The following is a 21,138-nucleotide window of genomic DNA, read 5'->3' as shown; positions in this document are numbered from 1 at the left end:
CAGGTATTCTGTTATAGCAACACAAAACAGATTGATTTTAAATGCCACTTGGATCGTATACTAAACCACCATATTGCAGGGAAACTAGTTAGAAAGTTATGACAGTGGTTCTATTTCTCGACTATTTTTTTCTATCCTTGTGCTGGGGCCAAGGTGTTTTAGTTACTATAGCTTTATAATTTAATATCTGGTCAGCCAGCTAACCTTCATTTTCTTTTAAAACTTTCTTGCTTATTCACATATGTGTTCATTCACTCAAAAAATGTTTATTGAGCACCTACTCCATGCCAGACTCTGTTCCAAGTGTTGGAATATGAGATAGACAAGGTTCCTGGCCTAAGAGAGGTTGCATAGGTTAGAGGAGGAGGTGGACCATGAAGCAAATTTATTAAAGGTTGTCATAAATACCAAGAAAGAAAGAAATAGGATAATGTAATAGAAGATAATTGAGTAAGGACAGGATGAGAAGGAGCTAACTTTGTAAAGACAAACTACAAGCAGAAAGAAGATCAGGTGCACAAGTCCTTAGCTGGGGCAGAGCTTGTATTTTTGGAGTGATATGAAGGGTCTTGGGACTGGAGCAACATGATAGAAGAGAAAAAGTGGGTATCTTCCATGTTCTCCCTTTCCTAACTTCCACTGTCCACCTTGCCCTGTGCCCAAGAGGGCTGACTTCTAAGGATTGCATCAATGGCACCCCTGCCTTCGGTTTCTGGTTGAGTTCAGTCACTGGGGGGCACTTGTAGGAGATGAGAGGAAGGAAGGAGAGTGGAGTCAAGAGATTTATTTCCTTGGCTGCCTTTCTGATGGGTTGTCTCCTGCTGGCTGCATCCTCTACTGAAGACTGCAGGTCCTGTCAGTTCTCACACCAGGCTCAGGCTTTGGATGGTAATGGCTCTCTGCTGTGACTGGGCATAGAGGGGTACAATTTCCCATGTTGCTTTGCCTAAACTCCACACTTATCTTTGATCAGACTCATTTTTTAAAGATCACCCTGGTTGCTTTAAAGTATGAACTGGAGGGATGGAGGTATAGGGCAAGAGGAAGGGAAGCAGAGAGAGACTGATAGTAACGTAATCAAAACCAGGACTGACTTGAAAAAAAATCTTGAATGTATAGACACTGAGAAACACAGAACTCAATTCTATTTATTCTTTCAACTTTTTCCATATTTACATGCCAGGCACTACTATAGGCACTCAGAATAGATGAATCAATACATTATATGATTAGATAAATAAATTATATAATAATAAATAGATGGATAAATAAATTATATAGCATGCTTGAAAGAGACAAGTGGCAAGGAATAATGAAAAAGTAGAACAAGGTCATGGGGTTGGGAGTACAGGAGTGGAGAAAGAGGGTGCAATTTTAAATAGCCCATCACTGAGGAAGTGACATTTGAGCTAAGGCTTGGGGGAAGGTGAGGAAATAAACCATGTAGACAAGGGGGTCGCAGTAAAGGCTCCAACGTAAGGGTGTGTCTGGCCATGTCAGCAGCAGCAGAGGCCAGTGTGGCTGGAGCTCAGGGCTTAGGGAGAGTGGAAAGAAAGAAGGTCAGATAGGCCACAGGAGCAGCAGAGAAGAAGGAACTGCTGATTTCTCTTCCCTGCCCCCTCCCCACCCACCATGAGTCCACAACCCACCCTCTCATTTGAGAAGAGCTGAGGATTTTCACACAGGCTCCTCCTGGCCACTGTTTCATGCCTTATTGAAAGTGGGGCGGGAGGTGGGGCGGAGGGGAATCACTAATCTCTGTTAGTTTCTCAGAATACATTCATTCAAAGTATACCTATGTAGTGTCTGACAAGAAATGCTGGCCTAATTCTTCAAGGACTGTTAATTGCACCACTAATCTTGCAGAGGAGTTGGCAGCTAAGTCACTTTGGGTCGCCGGAGGACGACTGACTGGAGGATGGACTTTAGAGCACCAGAGCAACGCTGTTTATTTTCTGCTCCACTGAGGAAGATGTTAAATTGTATTTTCAGAATACCACTGGGAGAAGGAAGAGGAAAGAAAAATAGTCTGTCTTACTACTCTCTCCCTCAGTGAGGAGTAAATTTAAAGTAAACCTTTTGTACAAAGCTTTTTATTGTGAAAAATTTTGAGAGGATAGTATATTGAACCCCTGTTTATTCATTGCCAAGAAACAATAATTATCAACTAATAGCCACTCTTATTTTTTCTCTGTATCTATTTATCTAACTGTATATTTTTTTCTTGGGTATTTTAAAGCAAATTCCAGGCATCAATATCTGTTGAGCACTTACTGTAAGTCAGATGCTATTCTAGACGCTAGGAATACAGCAATGAAAAAAAGTACATAGACAAAAATCCCAGTCCACATAAATCTCACATTCTAGATGTGGGGGAGAGATATCAAATAAAATCAATAAGTGAAGGTGCAATTCACTGGATGGTGATAAGTGCAATGGAGAAATAGCAAGCAATGGATGGGAATGGGGAGTGCAGGGGAAGGGGTCACAGTTTTAAATAGGGGGCCATAGCATGTGTGGTAAGCATTGAGATACACTCCTCAGATCCCCCTTGAGGACACAAAGACTTATTCCTCCAGCTGTGGAAAAGAACCTCTTCATCCGAGGTCATGCGGGGAAGGCTCACACCCAGTGACTGATCTACACAGAAATATAAAAGCTGAGCCCTCCCACCCCAGCTCAGCACAGCTTTAAAGAGTCCTCTCATCTTTAGAATTCCTTGTAGGTTTGGCAAGTTCTTCTATCGAGACTGCATTGCAGCTCAATTTGTCCCTCTGCCAAATCCTACTTCCTTCCCATTCCTTCTCTTCCATAGGAGTTGGTTCAAGAGCACTCCCTAACAAGCTTCCTGCATACTAATTTCCACTTCGGAGTTGGCTTTTCAGGAAACCCAACTTGAGACAGTGGGACTTCCTAAGAACATGACTTTTGAGCAGAGAGATGATGTACGTAGGGGATTGAGTCAAGGAAATTTCTAGAGGAAGAGCATTCCAGGAAGAGAAAACAGCAACTGCAAATGTCCTGAGGTAGAAGAAGCAGGCCTGCTGTGTGTGAGCAAAAGCAAGGAACCTAACATGGCTGAATTAAAAAAAGCAAGGGGGACAGCAATAAAAGATGAAATGAGAGTTAATGCAGGGAGCCAAAAAGTATAGAGACATATGCACCATTTAAGAACCTGGCTTTTTCTCAGAGCTGCTTCAACTTTCTAGGCAAGATTTCCACATATTTTTAATCTTCCAGAACCATGAGTCAGGTAAGCAGAATTAAACCCACATGGAGCAAGGAAGCCCTCACGCCACATATAAGAGGGGCTCCTAAGCCACCGTTACCAGGCACTTGAGAGCCCAGCTTTGGACGATGCTCTAATGCTACTGGGCCAGAGTTTATCAGTCTCTAGGTCATTGTTTTTCTTTGGGAAGACTTTAGAAGCTCCCTCCAGAGAATCTAACATGGAGCCAAGACAAAGAACAAGAACTGTCACGTTGATCCATTGGAGACTGCCTGCATCTGGACATTGATTCCTCGGTCCCTTGGTATCATCTTTTACCAAATAGGATCTGGTACAACTAGATAGAAGCTGCTTCCCACTGTCCATGGTTGGGTTGACCTCTAGGGAGAAATTCTCTTTGAGTTATCACATCCAGGCCCCATATACTGATGTAGAGGAAATACTACTTCATGGAATCTGAAATTTGGAAACTTAGATTTAGAAATTTAGAAACTCTCTTAAAATCTATAGATAAGAACTTTAAAAGGGGCCAGGTGTGGTGGCTCACACCTGTAGTCCCAGCACTTTGGGAGGCTGAGGCGGGTGGATTGCTTGAGCCCAGGAGTTTGAGACCAGCATGAACAACGTGGCAAAACTCCATCTCTACAAAAAAAAATTAGCCAAGTTTGGTGGTGCATGCCTGTGGTCCCAGCTACACAGGAGGCTGAGGCAGTAGGATTGCTTGAGCCCAGGAGGTTGAGACTCAAGTGAGCCAAGATCATGCCACTGTACTCCATCCTGGGTGATGGAGCGAGATCCGGTCTCAAAAAAACAAACAAACAAATCCTTTTTATAACATTAAAAAATAAATCCAGAACTTAAAATGGGAATCCTGCCCTGTGGAGCCCTCTCACTGTGTTCATGAGGAAGAGAAATGGAGAGCTAAGGTCTGCCATGAGTGCTGGGGTGATGCTTAGACTGTACCCGTTTCTACATATCCCCAGCCAGTCCATTTCAGTTCCTTTAACGGATCTGCCACAACTAGGCAAAGCAGGACCTGCATAAAAAGCCTGCATAAAATGACCTGCATAAAAAGCCGCTGTAGGTGCCTAAACACCAAGTCAAAAATTCTTCCAGACCGGCCTTCTTCCTAGTACTCTGGTTCATCAATTCGCTGAGTTTCCCTGCCCCTTTAAGCAGTGAGCTCTGGTTCTTGCTTTTGGATCTCTTGCCTTGGTGACACAATTTATGCTATTGATCACAACTCCAATCATGCCTTCCTTTAAGACATGATTCTTGGTACTTGTCCATCATCTTCACTCACTATAACCATGGAGCAGAAACAACTCATGCTCCAAGCCCACCACACCTAATGACAGAGGAATCCCAATTCCTGCCACCCTATAATAGTCACAGTAGGCCCAGAGAGCAGTGATTTCATGGAGCACCTTACCTTGAGCAAAGTCTCTAATTCCTTTACCCCTGCCACATTCCTGTGCTACTAATCAGCATCTGCATGACCTCCAGGACAGGAGTGAGTCAGGGTGGGTGCCCATCTCCACCTTGTCCTCTACCTGACCTCAGAGGCCCAGGAACAATGACTCTGGTGCACCTACTGCTCTGTCACCTCTGCACAACCCAGAGAAAGGTGCCTTCCAGCAGCCAGAGGCCAAGCTTCTCATGCTTACTGTCTCCTCCTCAGAAATCCAGATGATCTTGACCAACACTTCTAAGAGTTTGAAGTAGCTCACTCAGGGCCAGCCTGACCACCACACTAATGAAGGGGGTCAAGAATGGCCTTAACTTCATGCAAGCTGAACACACATTGCATGACTAGTACCTTGTGAAGGTTCACAAGGGAGCACATCCCCTCTGTATTTTAGCAGATTCCCCAAGGCTGCACCCTATAGAAAGAAACACCACTTTGTACCTTTTATCTCCCTGCCTGATAACCCCCATACCTGCATCACTAAACAGGGAGAAGAACTAGAATAGTTTCCTATTCCAAATTCCTACTACCACAAATCTCAGCTCCAGAGCCTCACAGGGCAGAGGGCAGGTGCTAACCTGAGGAGCATTTGGGAAGTCTTAGCCCACCTCAAGCATGCCCGTGTCTACCTGGCAGCATTGTCCCTGGAAAATGAGGGAATGGGCGGGGCTGATGAGGAATTTGTGCAGTATGGTCACTTGAAATACACTCGTGGAATACACTTGGAAAAAAGGTACCAAGGCTTATGTAAGAGAACTGCTGTAGATTCATGAGATGATAAGATTCCATTCAACAAACATTTATGACCTCTTTACTATATATGCTAGGCACTGAGGTAAATAGATGAGTACTGACAAGCCCCTCCTCTCTAGGAGGTCACAATGAAAAGGACATAGAAGTAATGACAGTACACTGTGAAAAACTGTTTAGAATGGCACTCAAGTAGTAGCAGAGTGTCAGAGAAGACAAAAAACCCTCCCACCAAATTTTAATTTCCCTTCCACTGACCTTATCACAATGTATTCTCACATCCCAAATGAAAAGAGTTTATTACGATTGTCTGAAACATAATGGAATATGAAACATTATAGTATATAAACTGATTTACATAGACTATGTTATATTATTGTTCTTTTCTGATTATAAAACAGCATAATACTTACTCATGTTGAAAATTTAAAGAGCTCAGAACTGCGTAATGAACAAAGAAAAATCCTAACCAGGTAACCATTGTAAATATTATGGGAAATAGACTTCCAAATAAATTTCTAGGTGTGAGCATGTGCGCACACACACACACACACACACACACACTTTTTTGTTGTTGTTTTGTTTTTGGGGCAGAGTCTCACTCTATCAACCAGGCTGGAGTGCTGTGTTGCAATCATGGCTCACTACAGCCTCAGGGCTCAAGCTACCCGCTCACCTCAGCCTCCCGAGTAGCTGGGACTACTGTCATGCACCACCATGCCCGGCTTATTTATTTAGCTATCTATTTATTTATTTTGTGGGGGTGGGAGAGATGGGGTCTCCTTATGTTGCCCAGGCCAGTCTCAAACTCCTGGACTCAAGAGATTCTCCTGCCTCAGCCTCTGTAAGTGTTGGGATTGCAGGCCTGAGCCACTGTGCCCAGCCACACACTCTTTTTATAATAGGAATCACATTGCTGATAGGCAACCTGATATTTTCACTCAATAATACTAACTCATTTTAAATACTGTATTTAATGGTGTAGTGAGCATCTGTTGTTTTTTGTTTACTTTATAGCCTCACCCTGATTCTTTCTGGCAAGTCATTCTACCCTTATGGTTCTTGAGTGAACCCTCAGTCATAGTTCTAACATCTTCCTCCTATGGCCCCGAGGGTAGGTGACTGACCCAACCTGGTTCAACTATGGTACAAGCAAGATAAGTGAACAAGAAAAGTTTACTACTTTCTCCTCCTACCCACTCTCAGATTTATTTCTGGCCCTTTTCACTCTGTAGGTGGCCTATATGATCTTGTCATTTGGGCCTACTTTCCCTATTCACATGCCCTTTTCTTTTCATTTCCATGCCTTCACTTTCCTTAAGTCTTGTTATTTGCTCATTTCCATTATTCTTTGTCATTTAAACTTTCCTGTGATGGTGACTTTCTAGATTTCACATTTATTTCTCCTTTCGTCTATATCAGCAGCCACCTCTAGTGCTAGCATCCTGTGTCGGTCTCTTTCACAGCAACAGATCCATTCCTATAACGCTGTAACTGCGAGGGCCTTGCCAGCTCAGGCTCTCTATTCTTAGCCCTTTTATGAACATCTCTTCTGTGAGACTACGCCTTTGTAATGAAAGTGTTGACTGGAGAATTGTACTGACAGTGTCATGATCCTCCAATGTGGGATAGCCATCAGCATTTGAAGGATATGCATTTGAAGACCAAAGGTAAACAGGAAACCCTCCATCCCTTCATTTATTTAAGCAGATGGATACCTAGACCCTGTAAGAAGGGCTGAGAAATCAAAGATGAGTGAAACAAGATCCTTTCCTTGAAAAATTCACAGTCTAGTGTGGTAGAAAGACAGATATGTAAGCATGTAATTACAGTGAGAGATATAATTTTATAAATATATGTACAAAATGTTTTCTTAGAAAAATGTGCAACAACAGGACATGCCCCTGAAGTTTGCATTGGTTATCACTATCAGATATTTCCCCTTTTTTCTTATCTGTATTTTCAGAAGTTTTTCCTTCAATATGTATTTATCATTTTGGAACTAAGGAGAAACAAAGCATCTACACAAAGTAGCATGATGGGATATATGCCCAACTGGGAGTGTGCATGGTATCCTGAGGAAGCAATGATCTCATCTAGGAAGTCAAAGAAAACCTTGCAACATCTGCCTTTCCATTCTTACTCATATGGGTCTCTCACATGTCAACCAAATGCAAAGCATGACCTTTGGATCCTGGTTCAAGTAAACCAACTGTGAAAATATTTACAGTATGAGGCAAGTGGGGGAAATTTGAATCTGACTGGATATTTGATGATACTATGGTATTATTGTAATGAGGAGGAGGTATGTTAAAAGCATTGCAGTAATGTTAGAAAAAAAATCCTTATCTTTTACATAAATATACTGACATACTTTGACATACTTATGGATGAAATGATATGAAGTCCGGGGTTTTCTGTTTGTTTGTTTGTTGTTTGTTTGATGGAGTCTCTCTCTGTTGCCAGACTGGAGTGCAGTGGTGCAATCTCGGCTCACTGCAATCTCCGCCTCCTGGGTTCAAGTGATTTTCCTGCCTCAGCTTCCCAAGTAGCTGAGACTGCAGGCGCCCGCCACCACATCCAGCTAATTTTTGTATTTTTAGTAGAGACGGGGTTTCACCATGTTGGCCAGGATGGTGTTGATCTCTTGATCTTGTGATGATGTCTGGGGTTTTAAATAAGTAAATAATTCACTGGGGGTATGAAGTAGATGGAAATATAGAATAAAAATAATGGTCAGAGTTAATGATAATTTAGGTTGGGTAGTGGATTCATGCATGCTTATTTCACTATTTCCTCTACTTTTGTGCTTGAAATTTTCTACAAAAATACAATAATAATTAATATATTTTTTCTGTAATAAATGAAAACATCCTACAAATGTCTGTATCTTCAAGACTTAGCCCAAAAATCATATTCTCCACTAGTGAATGAGCACACCACAATTGTTCCATTTGTGTGGACAAATGAACAAGCAGCATTGAGAAACTCACTGTGCATTGTACATTGTCAATTTAATAATTATCTGATCTGTGTCAATGCTATTTGTCTTGTAATTTCAACATATATTTTCATATTCCATGTTTATAGTGTGCTCACACATAAGAATCAAATATTTTAATCTTTTTATTATTAATAAAAGGGCTGTCTTCTCTTTGAAATCTTTCCTGACCATTCATTCCACTATTTGGACAGACTCTACTTGAACTTTGCACATACAAAAAGGACACTTAACACAGTTTTGTGCTTATTCATTCACTTATATTTAAATAAGAATAGTGTGTTGCATGTGAAACCTGTTCACCAACTAGTTGTTGTTATATTCACAATCCTTTCTCTCTACTAGGCTATAGTGATATAGCAGTGACTAGTGTCTTACTTGTCTTTGTACACCCAGCAACTATCTCAATACCTGGTACATTTTAGATGCTCAATAAACACCTGTTAAGCGAATTGATGAATAAATACAATTTAGGATTACTCCATTCACAGATCTATACCAAGTCCAGTGGGATCATCCGTAAGGCTGAATAATGTAAACTAATTCATGCCTATGGTTTACTCAATGCTCCACCAATCATTTGATCAGAAACATAACATGATCCTAGATTTAGTGTCCATTTAACAATCACTTTAAATTCAAATGGCAGAGAGAGATAAAATACCCTTTTTCTTTCAGGCAAGCAATGCAATGTACTCAACAGATATCCCTGACCTTCATTCCATCCTGAGTGTCTCCCAATTGCAAACATATATTGAGGAGACAAGTGAGTCAGAAATGGGACAAAGGACAAAGTGAAACTGAGGGATTAGGTCAGTGAGTCTCAGGATCAGTGAATGGCTATTTCAGATAACATTGGGTAATGTTTCGTAAAAGCTGAAAACATTTCATGACTTATTTTCTTAGGCTGTATCAAAATATTCTTGATATCAAAATGACTAGTTCAAAACATGTACCCATTTGATCTTCATAATAAGAGTGTGAGGTAAACAGAGCCTGTCATTTCCATCTTAAAGAAAAGGAAACTAAGGAAATGTACCCTTCATTCAGCTGGGATTTAAAAATATGACTTAATTTTTTAATGCAGTATAATGGGATAATAATGCTGTGCTATCACTGCCAAGAAAGAGCTTTTTTGTTTTGGAGGAGCTGTTAGATTTAGAAGTACTCTTTAGATCCTGAAAGGAAGTATTTGAGTGACTTCCAAACTCAAAAACCTCCAGAGCGAGGGAGATTTGTTTGTCAGCTTGGTTGTTTGTTTGTTTTTAGGTACTTGAATAACTTCCTCCTTGAAAAGGAGGGTGCAGAAATCAAAGGCCTGATTGTGCTGAATCCTTCTCTTTGGTCATTATTCAGACTGGTTCCCAGCATGCCGCAGTCCAGAGGAAAAGGTCCAAGTTCTGTTTAAAAATCAGACTAAAGAGCTTACTCAGCACCCTGCTCACATTAATGTTGCTTGTTTTCATTATTTAAAGTCTTTTGATAGTTCCTTGTATGCAATAACCTTAGGCTTCTGGGAGTATTCTTAGAACATAGGAAGCACCTCCCTAACTTAGTAAAGAAGAAAAATGCTTTTCATGACTATCCGCTCTCTTGAAGGACCCCTGAAACAGCCAGGTCTTTGGGCATAATTAAATTCTGGGCAAGATTTTACAGAAATGCAGCTTCTTTTTTTCTAATTTAGTTTTGTGGTGTGTGTGTAAAGTGGGGGAGGTTCCACTTGGTGGGGAAAGGAGAATTTGCCATTGCTGCTCATCTACTCAGGACTGATGGAGACATTCATTCTTAGGGGAATAGGCAAAAAATTGTTTTTGTTGTTGTTGTGTTTCAGCATCAGAGAGTGAGAGTGTGTTGCAGCAATCTGACTATTTGGAAGACTGCTCCTTGAATTTCCCAATTCAAAAGACTCGGTAGAGCTGAGGGATGCTTGATACGTCAACACAGACCACAAAAGGCAGGACTTTTCTAAAGAGATTAGAATTATATCTACCTTTTGGGTACACGAGGTGAATGGAACGAAGGGATTCTGGAACAGATATCCCGAAAGAAGAATCGCAAAGCAGAACTCCTCGCACAAGGTTATCTAAATCTCCTTGACAGGTGTACACGCAAAGAAGGCATTTGGCCCTTGAGGTAACGTTTACTTGGGAGGTTAGGACAATTCTGTCACGCTTAGGGCAAGCCAGCTGACCCTGAGCCCAGGAGCACCCTAGGACTGCAGCACAGAAAATATGCCAGCTGGCCGGTCGCTCCTCCTTTGTTCCATTCCCGGGGGATTGGAGTAGCGTTGGAGTCACTGACGCCATCCCCTCCCGCCTCTGGCGTTCATGGAGCATGCGCTTCCTCCCTCACTTCCTCTCCAGGAGGGAGCGAGAGTAAAGCTACGCCCTGGCGCGGCCGTCTCCGCGTCACAGGAACTTCAGCACCCACGGGGCGGACAGCGCTCCCCTCCACCTGGAGACGTGACTCCCGCGTGCCCCAACCCTGCTAATCCATTGACCCCCGAGTGTCAGAGATCCCGCGGCCGCCCAGTCCCGGCCCCTCTCCCGCCCCACACCCGCCCTCCTGGCTCTTCCTGTTTTTACTCCTCCTTTTCATTCATAACAAAAGCTACAGCTCCAGGAGCCCAGCGCCGGGCTGTGACCCAAGCCGAGCGTGGAAGAATGGGGTTCCTCGGGACCGGCACTTGGATTCTGGTGTTAGCGCTCCCGATTCAAGCTTTCCCCAAACCTGGAGGCAGCCAAGGTATGCGAGCACTTTTCTTCTTCCTACCTTCCTTTTATTTCGCCACCAAAAGGTAAAGTTTGGTATAATAACATGAGCTGTAAATCACCCTGCCTCGTTTTCTGATCAAATCATATACATGAATACGGACAGAGAAATCAGTTCGAATTTAGAGACAGAAGACAGATTTTTTTTCTTCAGTTTTAAAATGATAGAGCAGTAATATGGATTGTTTTTAAAGATCTTATTTTGAAAAGGGAAGGGAATCTTTTTCACCTAAAGTGGCTCGGATTTTTTCCTAGTTGCCTTACAACCTTTCTCAGATAGTCTATTCATTATATAGGCAGTATATGATGAAAGAGCTTTTAGTGTGCCAATAATACCAATCCAAATTATGCTCTCTCTAGTTGAGAAGAGCTGGTAACCCTAGTGTTAGAACTATATGTTAAATTTCTGATCAGAAAAAAAAAGTGTGATTCTGTCAGCTCAGGAGATACACCAAGATAATAAACAAGGCAATATTGATAATTACTGTTATTGTATAATCTTGATAATCTTTGTTAGTATTTGTTTCATAGTCATCCAAAAATTATTTCTCCTAATGTTTGTTTTTCCTTTTTATAAAGATTTTATTTAATAAGAGGCATATTTTGTCTTTCAATGCACAATTAAATTTATATTCACGTGTGTTTATTCTAGACAAATCTCTACATAATAGAGAATTAAGTGCAGAAAGACCTTTGAATGAACAGGTAGGTCAAAAGTAACATTATGAATGCTATTTCATTTTGATTTAGTTATTATTATTTAATGTAATTATGCTGTGACATTTTGGTCATTTTGAATTTACAAACACCAGGAACTTAATAGTTAATTGACAGCAATTAGGATGGGAAATCTAGTTTTGGTAAATTCTGTGCCCTAGCAGTTATTTATATTGAGTTCTGTATATTGAATACATAGAGTAGCTATATAATAACCCAGTAAGCTCAGTATCACATCCACTCTGTTGTAAGATTGCCTAATTTACCAGAGATTTCTCTTTCACCAATATTATAGGAGAAAGGAATTAACACTTACTGAGCATCTGCCCTTAATTTTATCTCATTTAATAATTATAACAGTGCACTGAAATAGGAATTATCCACATTTTATAAACAAGAAAATTAAATCCCATGGAGAGTAAATCATTTGGCTCTCATACTTGGTAAGTGGTGGAGCAATGATTTTAAACCAGGTCTATCTCCTGTTTGTTCACAGATTGCTGAAGCAGAAGCAGACAAGATTAAAAAAACATATCCTCTAGGTAAAAAGAAATCATGTTGATGTTAATTTAAATAATGTAGGCTATGAGAATCTGAACTAAAATGGCTGTGTTGGTTTGGGGCTTTTCTTCCAGAAAACAAGCCAGGTCAGAGCAACTATTCTTTTGTTGATAACTTGAACCTGCTAAAGGCAATAACAGAAAAGGAAAAAATGGAGAAAGAAAGACAATCTATAAGAAGCACCCCACTTGATAATAAGTTGAATGTGGAAGATGTTGATTCAACCAAGAATCGAAAACTGATAGATGATTATGATTCTACTAAGAGTGGATTGGATCATAAATTTCAAGGTAAATGAGAAAAAAGAATTTTTGTTAACGTGGAGTTCCCTATAGTGGGTTAAGAGAAAGTCCAATATTTTAAAAATATCTTTTAACATTCATAATCCTTTATTAGTCAAGTCAAAAATTGAGATAAAGCATCTATTTACAATAATGTGTAAAGCCCCAGCTCCACAGAGTGCCAAATTTTATTTTCCCTTTAAAAATTCCTTTAGCGATGCTCTGAAAACATTTTTAATCTAGTATTTACATTTTATGTTATTAAATTCATTTGAACATTCAAATTTACTTTAAAAATTAGTACACACAAAATATCATAATTTTCAAATAATTAGATCAATAAAGTACCCTCCCACCCTACCCCAAAATGTGAAATATCCTCTATTTCCTTTTCAATGTTTTCTCCTAGTCATATCCTTTCTCTGTAGGTCATCCTAACCTTTACATGGCTTCAATTACATCTATATCCTGATACCCTGTATCACTAGGCCAGGCTTCTCTTAGCTATACACTTATTTATGTTTACCTATTTGACAGTTTCCCTTGGCAGTCTCAGAAGCACCTCAAATTTAGCATGCCCATGATTAAATTCATAATCTGTGTCCACCTCACAACCTAGCTCTCTTAGAGTACTGTTTCTTTAGGAAAGACACTACTATCGATTCAGTTTTTTAAAGACAGAAATCTAGGATCAAACTACTTATCTTTTCCGTCACCTTTCAAATTCTAATCTGCCAAAACTTACTAATTTTGTGTCTTATGCATCTCTCAATTGTTTTTCTCTATACTTGTGCAAACTCCAATCCTTGTCCAAGCTCCAATTATGTCTCATGTAAACTATTGCAAAATCTACAGTTCTCCCAGCAACCACCCTGCCTCTCCCCAACTCATTCTTCATTTGGCAGCCAATGTGATAGTTTCCTGACTTGAAGTCAGGAGTTCAAGACCAACCTGGCCAACATGGTGAAACCCCGTCTCTACTAAAAATACAAAAATTAGCTGGGAGTGGTGGTGGGTACCTGTAGTCCCAGCTCCTTGGGAGGCTGAGGCAGGAGAATCACTTGAACCCAGGAGACAAAGGCCGCAGTGAGCCAAGACCACGCCACTGCACTCCAGCCCGGGCGACGGAGCCAGACTCCATCTCAAGCAAACAAACAAAACAGGAAAACCAAAGTCCTTAATGAAGCTTGCATAGTCCTGCATGGACTGCTTCCTGACTACATTTCTAGGTTCATCCAGCACACATAACCTGATAGAAACCTTGTCCTTGCCCTTCATGGCACTTCATAAAGTTTGTAATCTTACCTTCATAAGTGTGACTATCTATGATTAATGCCTTTCTCCAAAACTAAACTGAAAACTTCATAAGAATAGAGACATTGTAACCCCAGTGCCTGGAAGCCCATGAATTTATTGAATAAATTTATGAAAGAATGAATGAACAAATGAAATAACAGATGAGGGAATAAATGAACTGCCATACCTAGGCATTAAGGAGGAAAGTATGTTTTTCATTTTGAGAACCAGTGCTTAGGAGTAAGTACAGGTTTCTTCCCTGTCCTTATTCTGTTCCATGGCTACAGGAGATTTATGCTGATTATCTCTGACAGAAAACAACTGACGATTAAATATATGACTTTTATATGACAATTAAATAGTGGACTTTCATAGGACATAATGACCTAGGAGTATTCCAAAGTGTCTTGTGTACCTATGAAGTGGAATGGAGGCAATGGGTATATATTTTGACATATATCGTATGCCATGCTACTTAGGGAAATTTACTTTTTAAAATCTTGAATTCAACTTTTTTACCTAAAATATTGGGACTACAAATAGACACTGATTATAACTGCAGACAAATCAGATTCAACCACTGCAACCGAAGTGATCATTTGATTTAATAGAATAATCTAATATTGAGTTGGCTGGATTGGTCAAACTGGTTGTACATGCAGGCAGAGACATAGATCTGTTTTTGATCTGACTACTAACTTGAGCAACTAATTTTTTAACTGTTCAACATTTTATTACCATCCCAAATATGTTTGGAACTACCAAGTGCTAGTCCTAATGACTTCAGGTTTACTGTAGGAGGTATTAACTCCACTCGAGATCACAGAAAAGACCGGCCAGGGTTCTTGGAGACAATGATTTGTGAGTAAGCTTCTGGTCTCCCCTTGTGCTCTGGAAATCCTGAAACCAGGGGGTTTTGGCCACCAAGTTGAATACAGCCTCAGATGCATGTAGACTTCATCCCAGAGGGGAAGGTAAAGGAAGCTAACTTCTGCCAGATGTGTTCCCATACCTACTCATGCCTTTGGGAAGCTTCCAAACAGGTTTGTGCTACAGGACCCATCAATTCTCCTTTTCACTGTTTTCTATAGTATGCACAATTTAGGATCTCTCCAAATTTCTCTTATAAAGCAGTGCTTTGGGCCTCCTGTATGCATTCAAATATTTATTGAGCAATTGCTACGTATTGGACTATGAGCTAGACAATAAACCCTGTGTAGTCAGGGAGCATGCCTAACTTTTACATCACTCTATTTCCAGTGTCTGACACATAGTAAGGCTTCAATTAAAATATATTGAACAAATGAATGTCAAGTGCTATGTTAGATGCTAGGGATTCAAAACATAACTGGGCAGATGATGACTTGGGACATGACCCTTTGACATTCACTTAGAATGTTGTGGCTACTTAACAAAAGTTATGTGTTAAACCCATGTTTGGCTCCCTTCTGGGAGTCTATACATGGAGGGTGAAATACCCCTTCATGAGCAGGAGGGAAGCCATTCTGGGTCATACTATCCATTTTAGAAGAGTGAAGGAAATCAGGGAAAGGTGAGGAGCAATGGTCACACGTTCCACTGTTTACCCCATCCAGCAAAGCGCTGCTAGGGGAGACTTAAGTTCCTGGCTCAAGAGAGTACAGCGGTGTAGCAGAGCAAAGTCTCTTCAGTGGGTTACTAACAGCCTCCCTGTTGTGAAGTAAATGAACTGAAAAACAGTCATCTCAGTTATTTTCCAGGTTTAGCAGGCAACCAATATTCCTCCTTTTACGGATCCTGAGGGATAAGTGGGAAGGGAAATAAATTCTTCCACCTCTGCATAGACTGGGGCAGTTTCTGCTCTGTGTATTCCCGAGAGCCTGACTTGCAACCCACAAATGGAAAAATCAGACACATAATAGTGAGTCTCTGCTTCTGAAAAATAGATGATGAACCAAATTTTCAGTCAGCCAGGAGGAGAACTGATTTTATGTTTGTTGTTTGTTTGTTTTGTTTTTCTTAGGGGCTTTTCTGCTTTTTTGTCTGTCTGGTACTCAGCTCGAAGGGCTCATGGCTCATGCGCTGGCCAACAGCTCGGCAATTTTGTACTGACAGAGAACTTCCAGTCCTCCATGTATACTTACTCCTACTCATTTTCCTAAGCTTCTTTCCAAACAAGAAGAAGATATTCTGCCTGAGGCAGCATATACCTCTATTTTCATAGAGTCTGAAAGAAAAGCCAAAGGAGATATTCCCTGTCCAAATCTCCAAAACCCATGGAAGAAAAGAGCAGAATCAGAAGAGAAATACTAGGTTCTTCTTTCTTTGAGTGAGTGTGATGAGGATTGTCTGGGCAGAATCTGGCCAGAGATTCAATTTCCATTTTCTCTAGAAGATAATTGCAGTTCCTTTATTTCAAAATACAAATATATCGTGCATAATAACAATAATACTTTAGCTTTCATATATTAAGTTGGTGCAAAAGTAATCGCGGTTTTTGCATTAAAAAGTAATGCCATTAAAAGTAATGGCAAAACCCGCGATTACTTTTGCATTGACCTCAAGTACTTTTCAATCTAAAAGGTACTTTTACATTTTATTTCATCTGATCTTCACAACAATCCCATGAAATAGATACCTTATTAGACTCCTTTACAGTGATCCAAGGATATAGCTAACCAGAGATATCACTGGGGCTAAATTCTGATCTTTCCAGTCTTCCCGGAGGAAACAGGGAGAATTAAGAGTCTTGTAAATTTGATCCATTCAATGTGGTATAGATTGGAGATGACTAATAATTGATTCCTGGAAGATCTCCATGGATGTGCTACAATGCTTCATTGCCACTAGCCCTTTCCCTCAGGATGGGCCCTTACTTTGGTCTGAAGTCGTATTGCCAAATGTATTTCTAGGAAAGCCAAGGGTACATATTAGCATGCTTCTCTGCAAAGATTTACATATTGCTTTGTGCAGATCTGTTGCCACATTTCAAAAGTTTAAATTCCAGGCACATAAAGTAAGTTCCCTGTTCTCTAAGAATGAGTCTTGTTACCTTAAGCTGCCTTTTTTACATAAAGACACTCTGATACAGGTTCAGTTAGAAGTAAATATTTATTTTAGGTGAGTCATAAAATCTTCAGTACACACTCTCTGATTCTGGGTGTGAGGTAGAGGTCCCTGCCCCTATCCCAGGAATTTGCCTGCAAAGGTAGTACATGTGGGGATATTACCAAACAATCTATTCCCTGTATGGAACTGAAATATCAAATCATACAATATATAGAAGGGTACATTGAATAATATGACATGCTATATAAATATGGCATACTATGTTAATAAAAGGTATAATATGGTTTGTATTGTTTGTGATAACAACAAATGGAGAGGGCTTTTGTGTTGCCTTTAGCTCTTCCTTCCTCTTATAGTCACCTAAGAAAGTTCCAGAATGTCCATTATCATACTAAGTTTTTAACATGAAGATCAATTTTATTTCAAACTAAGGGTTTCCGTGGACCAAGAACCACCATAAATACATCTCAAACATATCTGAGTGTACAAAAGTGAAGTACAGATTATAAGTATAATATGATGCATGAAACAGATCTATGATCACTATGGTGTGAAGTTGTGGTCGTTCTGTCTAGATGATCCAGATGGTCTTCATCAACTAGACGGGACTCCTTTAACTGCTGAAGACATTGTCCATAAAATCGCTACCAGGATTTATGAAGAAAATGACAGAGCAGTGTTTGACAAGATTGTTTCTAAACTACTGAATCTTGGCCTTGTAAGTCATGTGCATGGAAATAAACCAAATTCCTAGTGCAGTTTAGAGTATGCCAAGAAGCCAAGTCACTTGTCTCAAGTAGCCAAGTGTGTCTTCCTTTTACTAGGACCCATAGGTTTTAAGAAAAAGTAAAGCACTATTCTTTTTTTCTGGGAGTTTATCATCCATCAGAAGAACTAGGCAAGTAGAACTAGACACATGCCCCAAATGCCAGCTGCTTAAAAACCATAAGAGCCAGAGAATAGCTTATTCCAACTGGAGTAAGGAAAGGCTTCAGAGGAGAGGCGCATGAAGGAAGCTTAGAGGGATGGTTAGGATATGACCAGCAGAGGTAAAAGACATGTATGTGACAAAAAAGAAATAACAGGAGCAAAGGCATGTGATCTATATTTTAGAAACTCCAGGTGATCTCATTTGAATCCACCTCAGCTTGGCTCCTCTGCCCTGACGTGGCCCTGGCAGGCTTTATTAAGATGCTAATGCTGTGGGATGTCAAAGGTTATCTGACTGTGACCTAAAGCTGTGGCGGAGCAATGCTCCGGGTGTTTCTCAAAATATGTGGTCCACGGGTTTCAAGAGATAGGACTAACAGCTTGCATGGTGGGCCCAAATATACTTCTTCCAGGAGTGCTGAGCAATCCCTATAACAGCTAGTATGTGGTGCAGGCATAAGTGAGGGCTGTCTGAAAGATGGTTCAAAAGAGTCCTCTTTAAAAAATAGATGTTTGACTACAGTTTAGTCCGCATTTTTTTTTAAATCACAGGACTGGGAATATAGCAGTTATATATGTTTTGCCTTTTTATGACAGATCACAGAAAGCCAAGCACATACACTGGAAGATGAAGTAGCGGAGGTTTTACAAAAATTAATCTCAAAGGAAGCCAATAATTATGAGGAGGATCTCAATAAGCCAACTAGCAGGACTGAGAATCAGGCTGGAAAAATACCAGAGAAAGTGGTATGTATGAGTGTATACGTATCTGCATGGATGGATGTGTGTGTGTGTGTGTGTGTGTACTTCTATCTGTATAATAATTAGTGCCTTACTTGATACCAAGGAAGATTTGAGGTATGTGGCATTTTTAGCCCATTTATAGTCAGGTCAGTCATGTTGGCTCAAACCTATAATCCCAGCACTTTGGGAGGGTGAGGCGGGAGTTGAGACCAGGAGTTCAAGACTAGTCCTGGCAACATAGTGAGACCCCCATCTCTACAAATAAAAATAATTAGCTGGGTGTGGTGGCACAAGCTTATGGTCTGAGCTACTCAGGAGGCTGAGAGAGGAAGATCGCCTGAGGCCAGGTGTTTGAGGTTGCAGTGAACTATGATGGCACCACTACATACCAGTCTGGGTGACAGAGTGAGACCCTGTCTCAAAAAATTAATTAATTAATTAATTTTAAAATATGTATATGCATAAAATACCAAAAAGTTAAAAATATAAATGATCTCCACTTTGAAAATAATGTAAAGATTATGTTATAGTCTATTATTTGGTAAAGATTACATCTTATACCCCACAGTAAAATAATACATAATAATATGTGAAGTAACAATATCACATAATAACAACTATATGTACAGTCCCAGTGAACTGCAACCAAACATCTCACAGTTCCTTTGATATCCAACATCTGTTCACAGCAGATGTCATCATCTGTGCCCAGTCCCCCCACAAAGAAGTGGGTTGACTAGATCGTCTGCTCCACCAGCTTTTGTGTTCCCCAGAGCCAGCTGCCTAATGCTGCCTCTCTGTTCTTGGCAGTGCTCTTCCACCTGCTCCTTCCCCTTTTCATTGGTTTAGATGCCTATTTACCCAGGCTAATTTCATCCTTCCTTCCCTTTATTGGACTCCTTGCCTCTTCATTTTTTCCTTGGCACCAACCAAGCTGCTGAGATCTTTCTCCCCACCTTGAATTCTCTGTAAAACTTTAGATGAAACTGACTATAGGGGGATATCAAATTCCTCATCTGTCCTTTGATTTTCTTCTGTAAAGAACCCACACCCATGGCTCCTCATCTCCTCCAACATCTTATCTCAAATACAAAGACTATAGAGGCTGATAATTCTGTTCTAGAGAGGCTAGAAAATAGAAATTGGGTCTGGATTTTTTTTTTTTTTTTTTTTTTACTGGGTAGCCTAAAAACTTTCCTCTGCTCTCCTTACTTCCAATCCTCAACAGCTGCCATCTTTTAAAGCAGCTTTTGAAGATTCACCCACTCAAAAAAAAAAAAAAAAAGTTCTAGATTTATCAAAAAAAAAAAAACCCTTATGACTTTCACCCAGGCTTACCAGTCTGAGCTAAAACTAACAACTAACATAGCTATTTCCATAATTCTTCACTCCCATTACATAATCCTATTCACCCATCTCTAAAATGTTCACATGCTTGACCTGTGTACTCATGTTACCTGAATGCATCAATGCAAATTAAATACAAATGAAATATTCTTTCAACAAATATTTATTGAATACCAACTCTGTACCAAGCACTGGAAATACCATGCCCATTTAAAAAGACATAATCCCTTAATCATGAAGCTCAAAGTCTAGTGGAAGAGGTAGATCGTGTTTAAATCATCATGTATTTTCATTACAATTGCATTAAGTGCTCTGAGGAAAGAAACATGGTTCTGTGAGACCTCAAAAAAGGAGCCTGACCTGGACTTAGGCTCAGGTAATGCTTCCCTAAGGAAGTAACTTGAACTGAGAACCGAAGGTCAAATAGGAGTTAACTTGTGAACATGAGAGGCAGCACACAGAGAAGGATGTGTGGAGTATCCAAGCAACTGAAACAAGCACAGTGTTGCTGGCACAGAAAGAAAGAGCAAAAAAAGAAGAGACTGGGAAGGTGGACCCGGGCCAGACCATGCAGTGCCTTATGAGCCATGGATGGACTCTGGTCTTTATTGTAAGAACCATGAGAATTTTCTGGTCCCCTGAAGAATTTTAAGCAAAGGAGTTACATGATCAGACTGTTAAAAAGATAACTCTGGCTACAATGTGGAAACGCAGTGTTGGGCACAGATTTGGGGAGGGTGGTGTTGCAGCTAGCAGGTGAGAAACGAAGGCTGCTTGGACTAGAGTGGCATAGTGGAGAGAGAAACGTGCAAATTTGGGATAAATTTTGAAAGCGGGGCCAACAAGGCTACTGATTGATTGGATGGGGAAAAGGAAGAAGAGGCAAGAAAGGCTCTTAAATTTCTATCTAGTTCACTGAACAGAGAATGAATCATTTACTAAGATGGGAGCCATGGAACAAATATCAGATGTGAGAGAAAGGATTTTGTACACTC

General features: G+C 40.3%; 1 protein-coding gene across 1 annotated transcript in view; it reads left to right on the top strand.

Annotated features, from left to right (window-relative positions):
• The first annotated feature begins 10,809 nt into the window (after positions 1 to 10,809).
• Positions 10,810 to 21,138, top strand: part of LOC105490341 (secretogranin III) — a 37,529-nt gene continuing 27,200 nt past the window's right edge. Inside the window, exons 1-6 of the mRNA XM_011755841.2 lie at positions 10,810 to 11,193; positions 11,872 to 11,924; positions 12,433 to 12,478; positions 12,572 to 12,787; positions 17,698 to 17,840; positions 18,650 to 18,799. Of these exons, the coding sequence (XP_011754143.2) occupies positions 11,112 to 11,193; positions 11,872 to 11,924; positions 12,433 to 12,478; positions 12,572 to 12,787; positions 17,698 to 17,840; positions 18,650 to 18,799 (690 nt within the window). The 5' untranslated portion in view covers positions 10,810 to 11,111. The remainder of the gene's footprint in view (positions 11,194 to 11,871; positions 11,925 to 12,432; positions 12,479 to 12,571; positions 12,788 to 17,697; positions 17,841 to 18,649; positions 18,800 to 21,138) is intronic.

The sequence above is a fragment of the Macaca nemestrina genome, chromosome 7 (assembly GCF_043159975.1).
Source record: "Macaca nemestrina isolate mMacNem1 chromosome 7, mMacNem.hap1, whole genome shotgun sequence".
NCBI lineage: Eukaryota > Metazoa > Chordata > Mammalia > Primates > Cercopithecidae > Macaca > Macaca nemestrina.
This window is presented reverse-complemented; position numbering and strand designations above follow the sequence as displayed.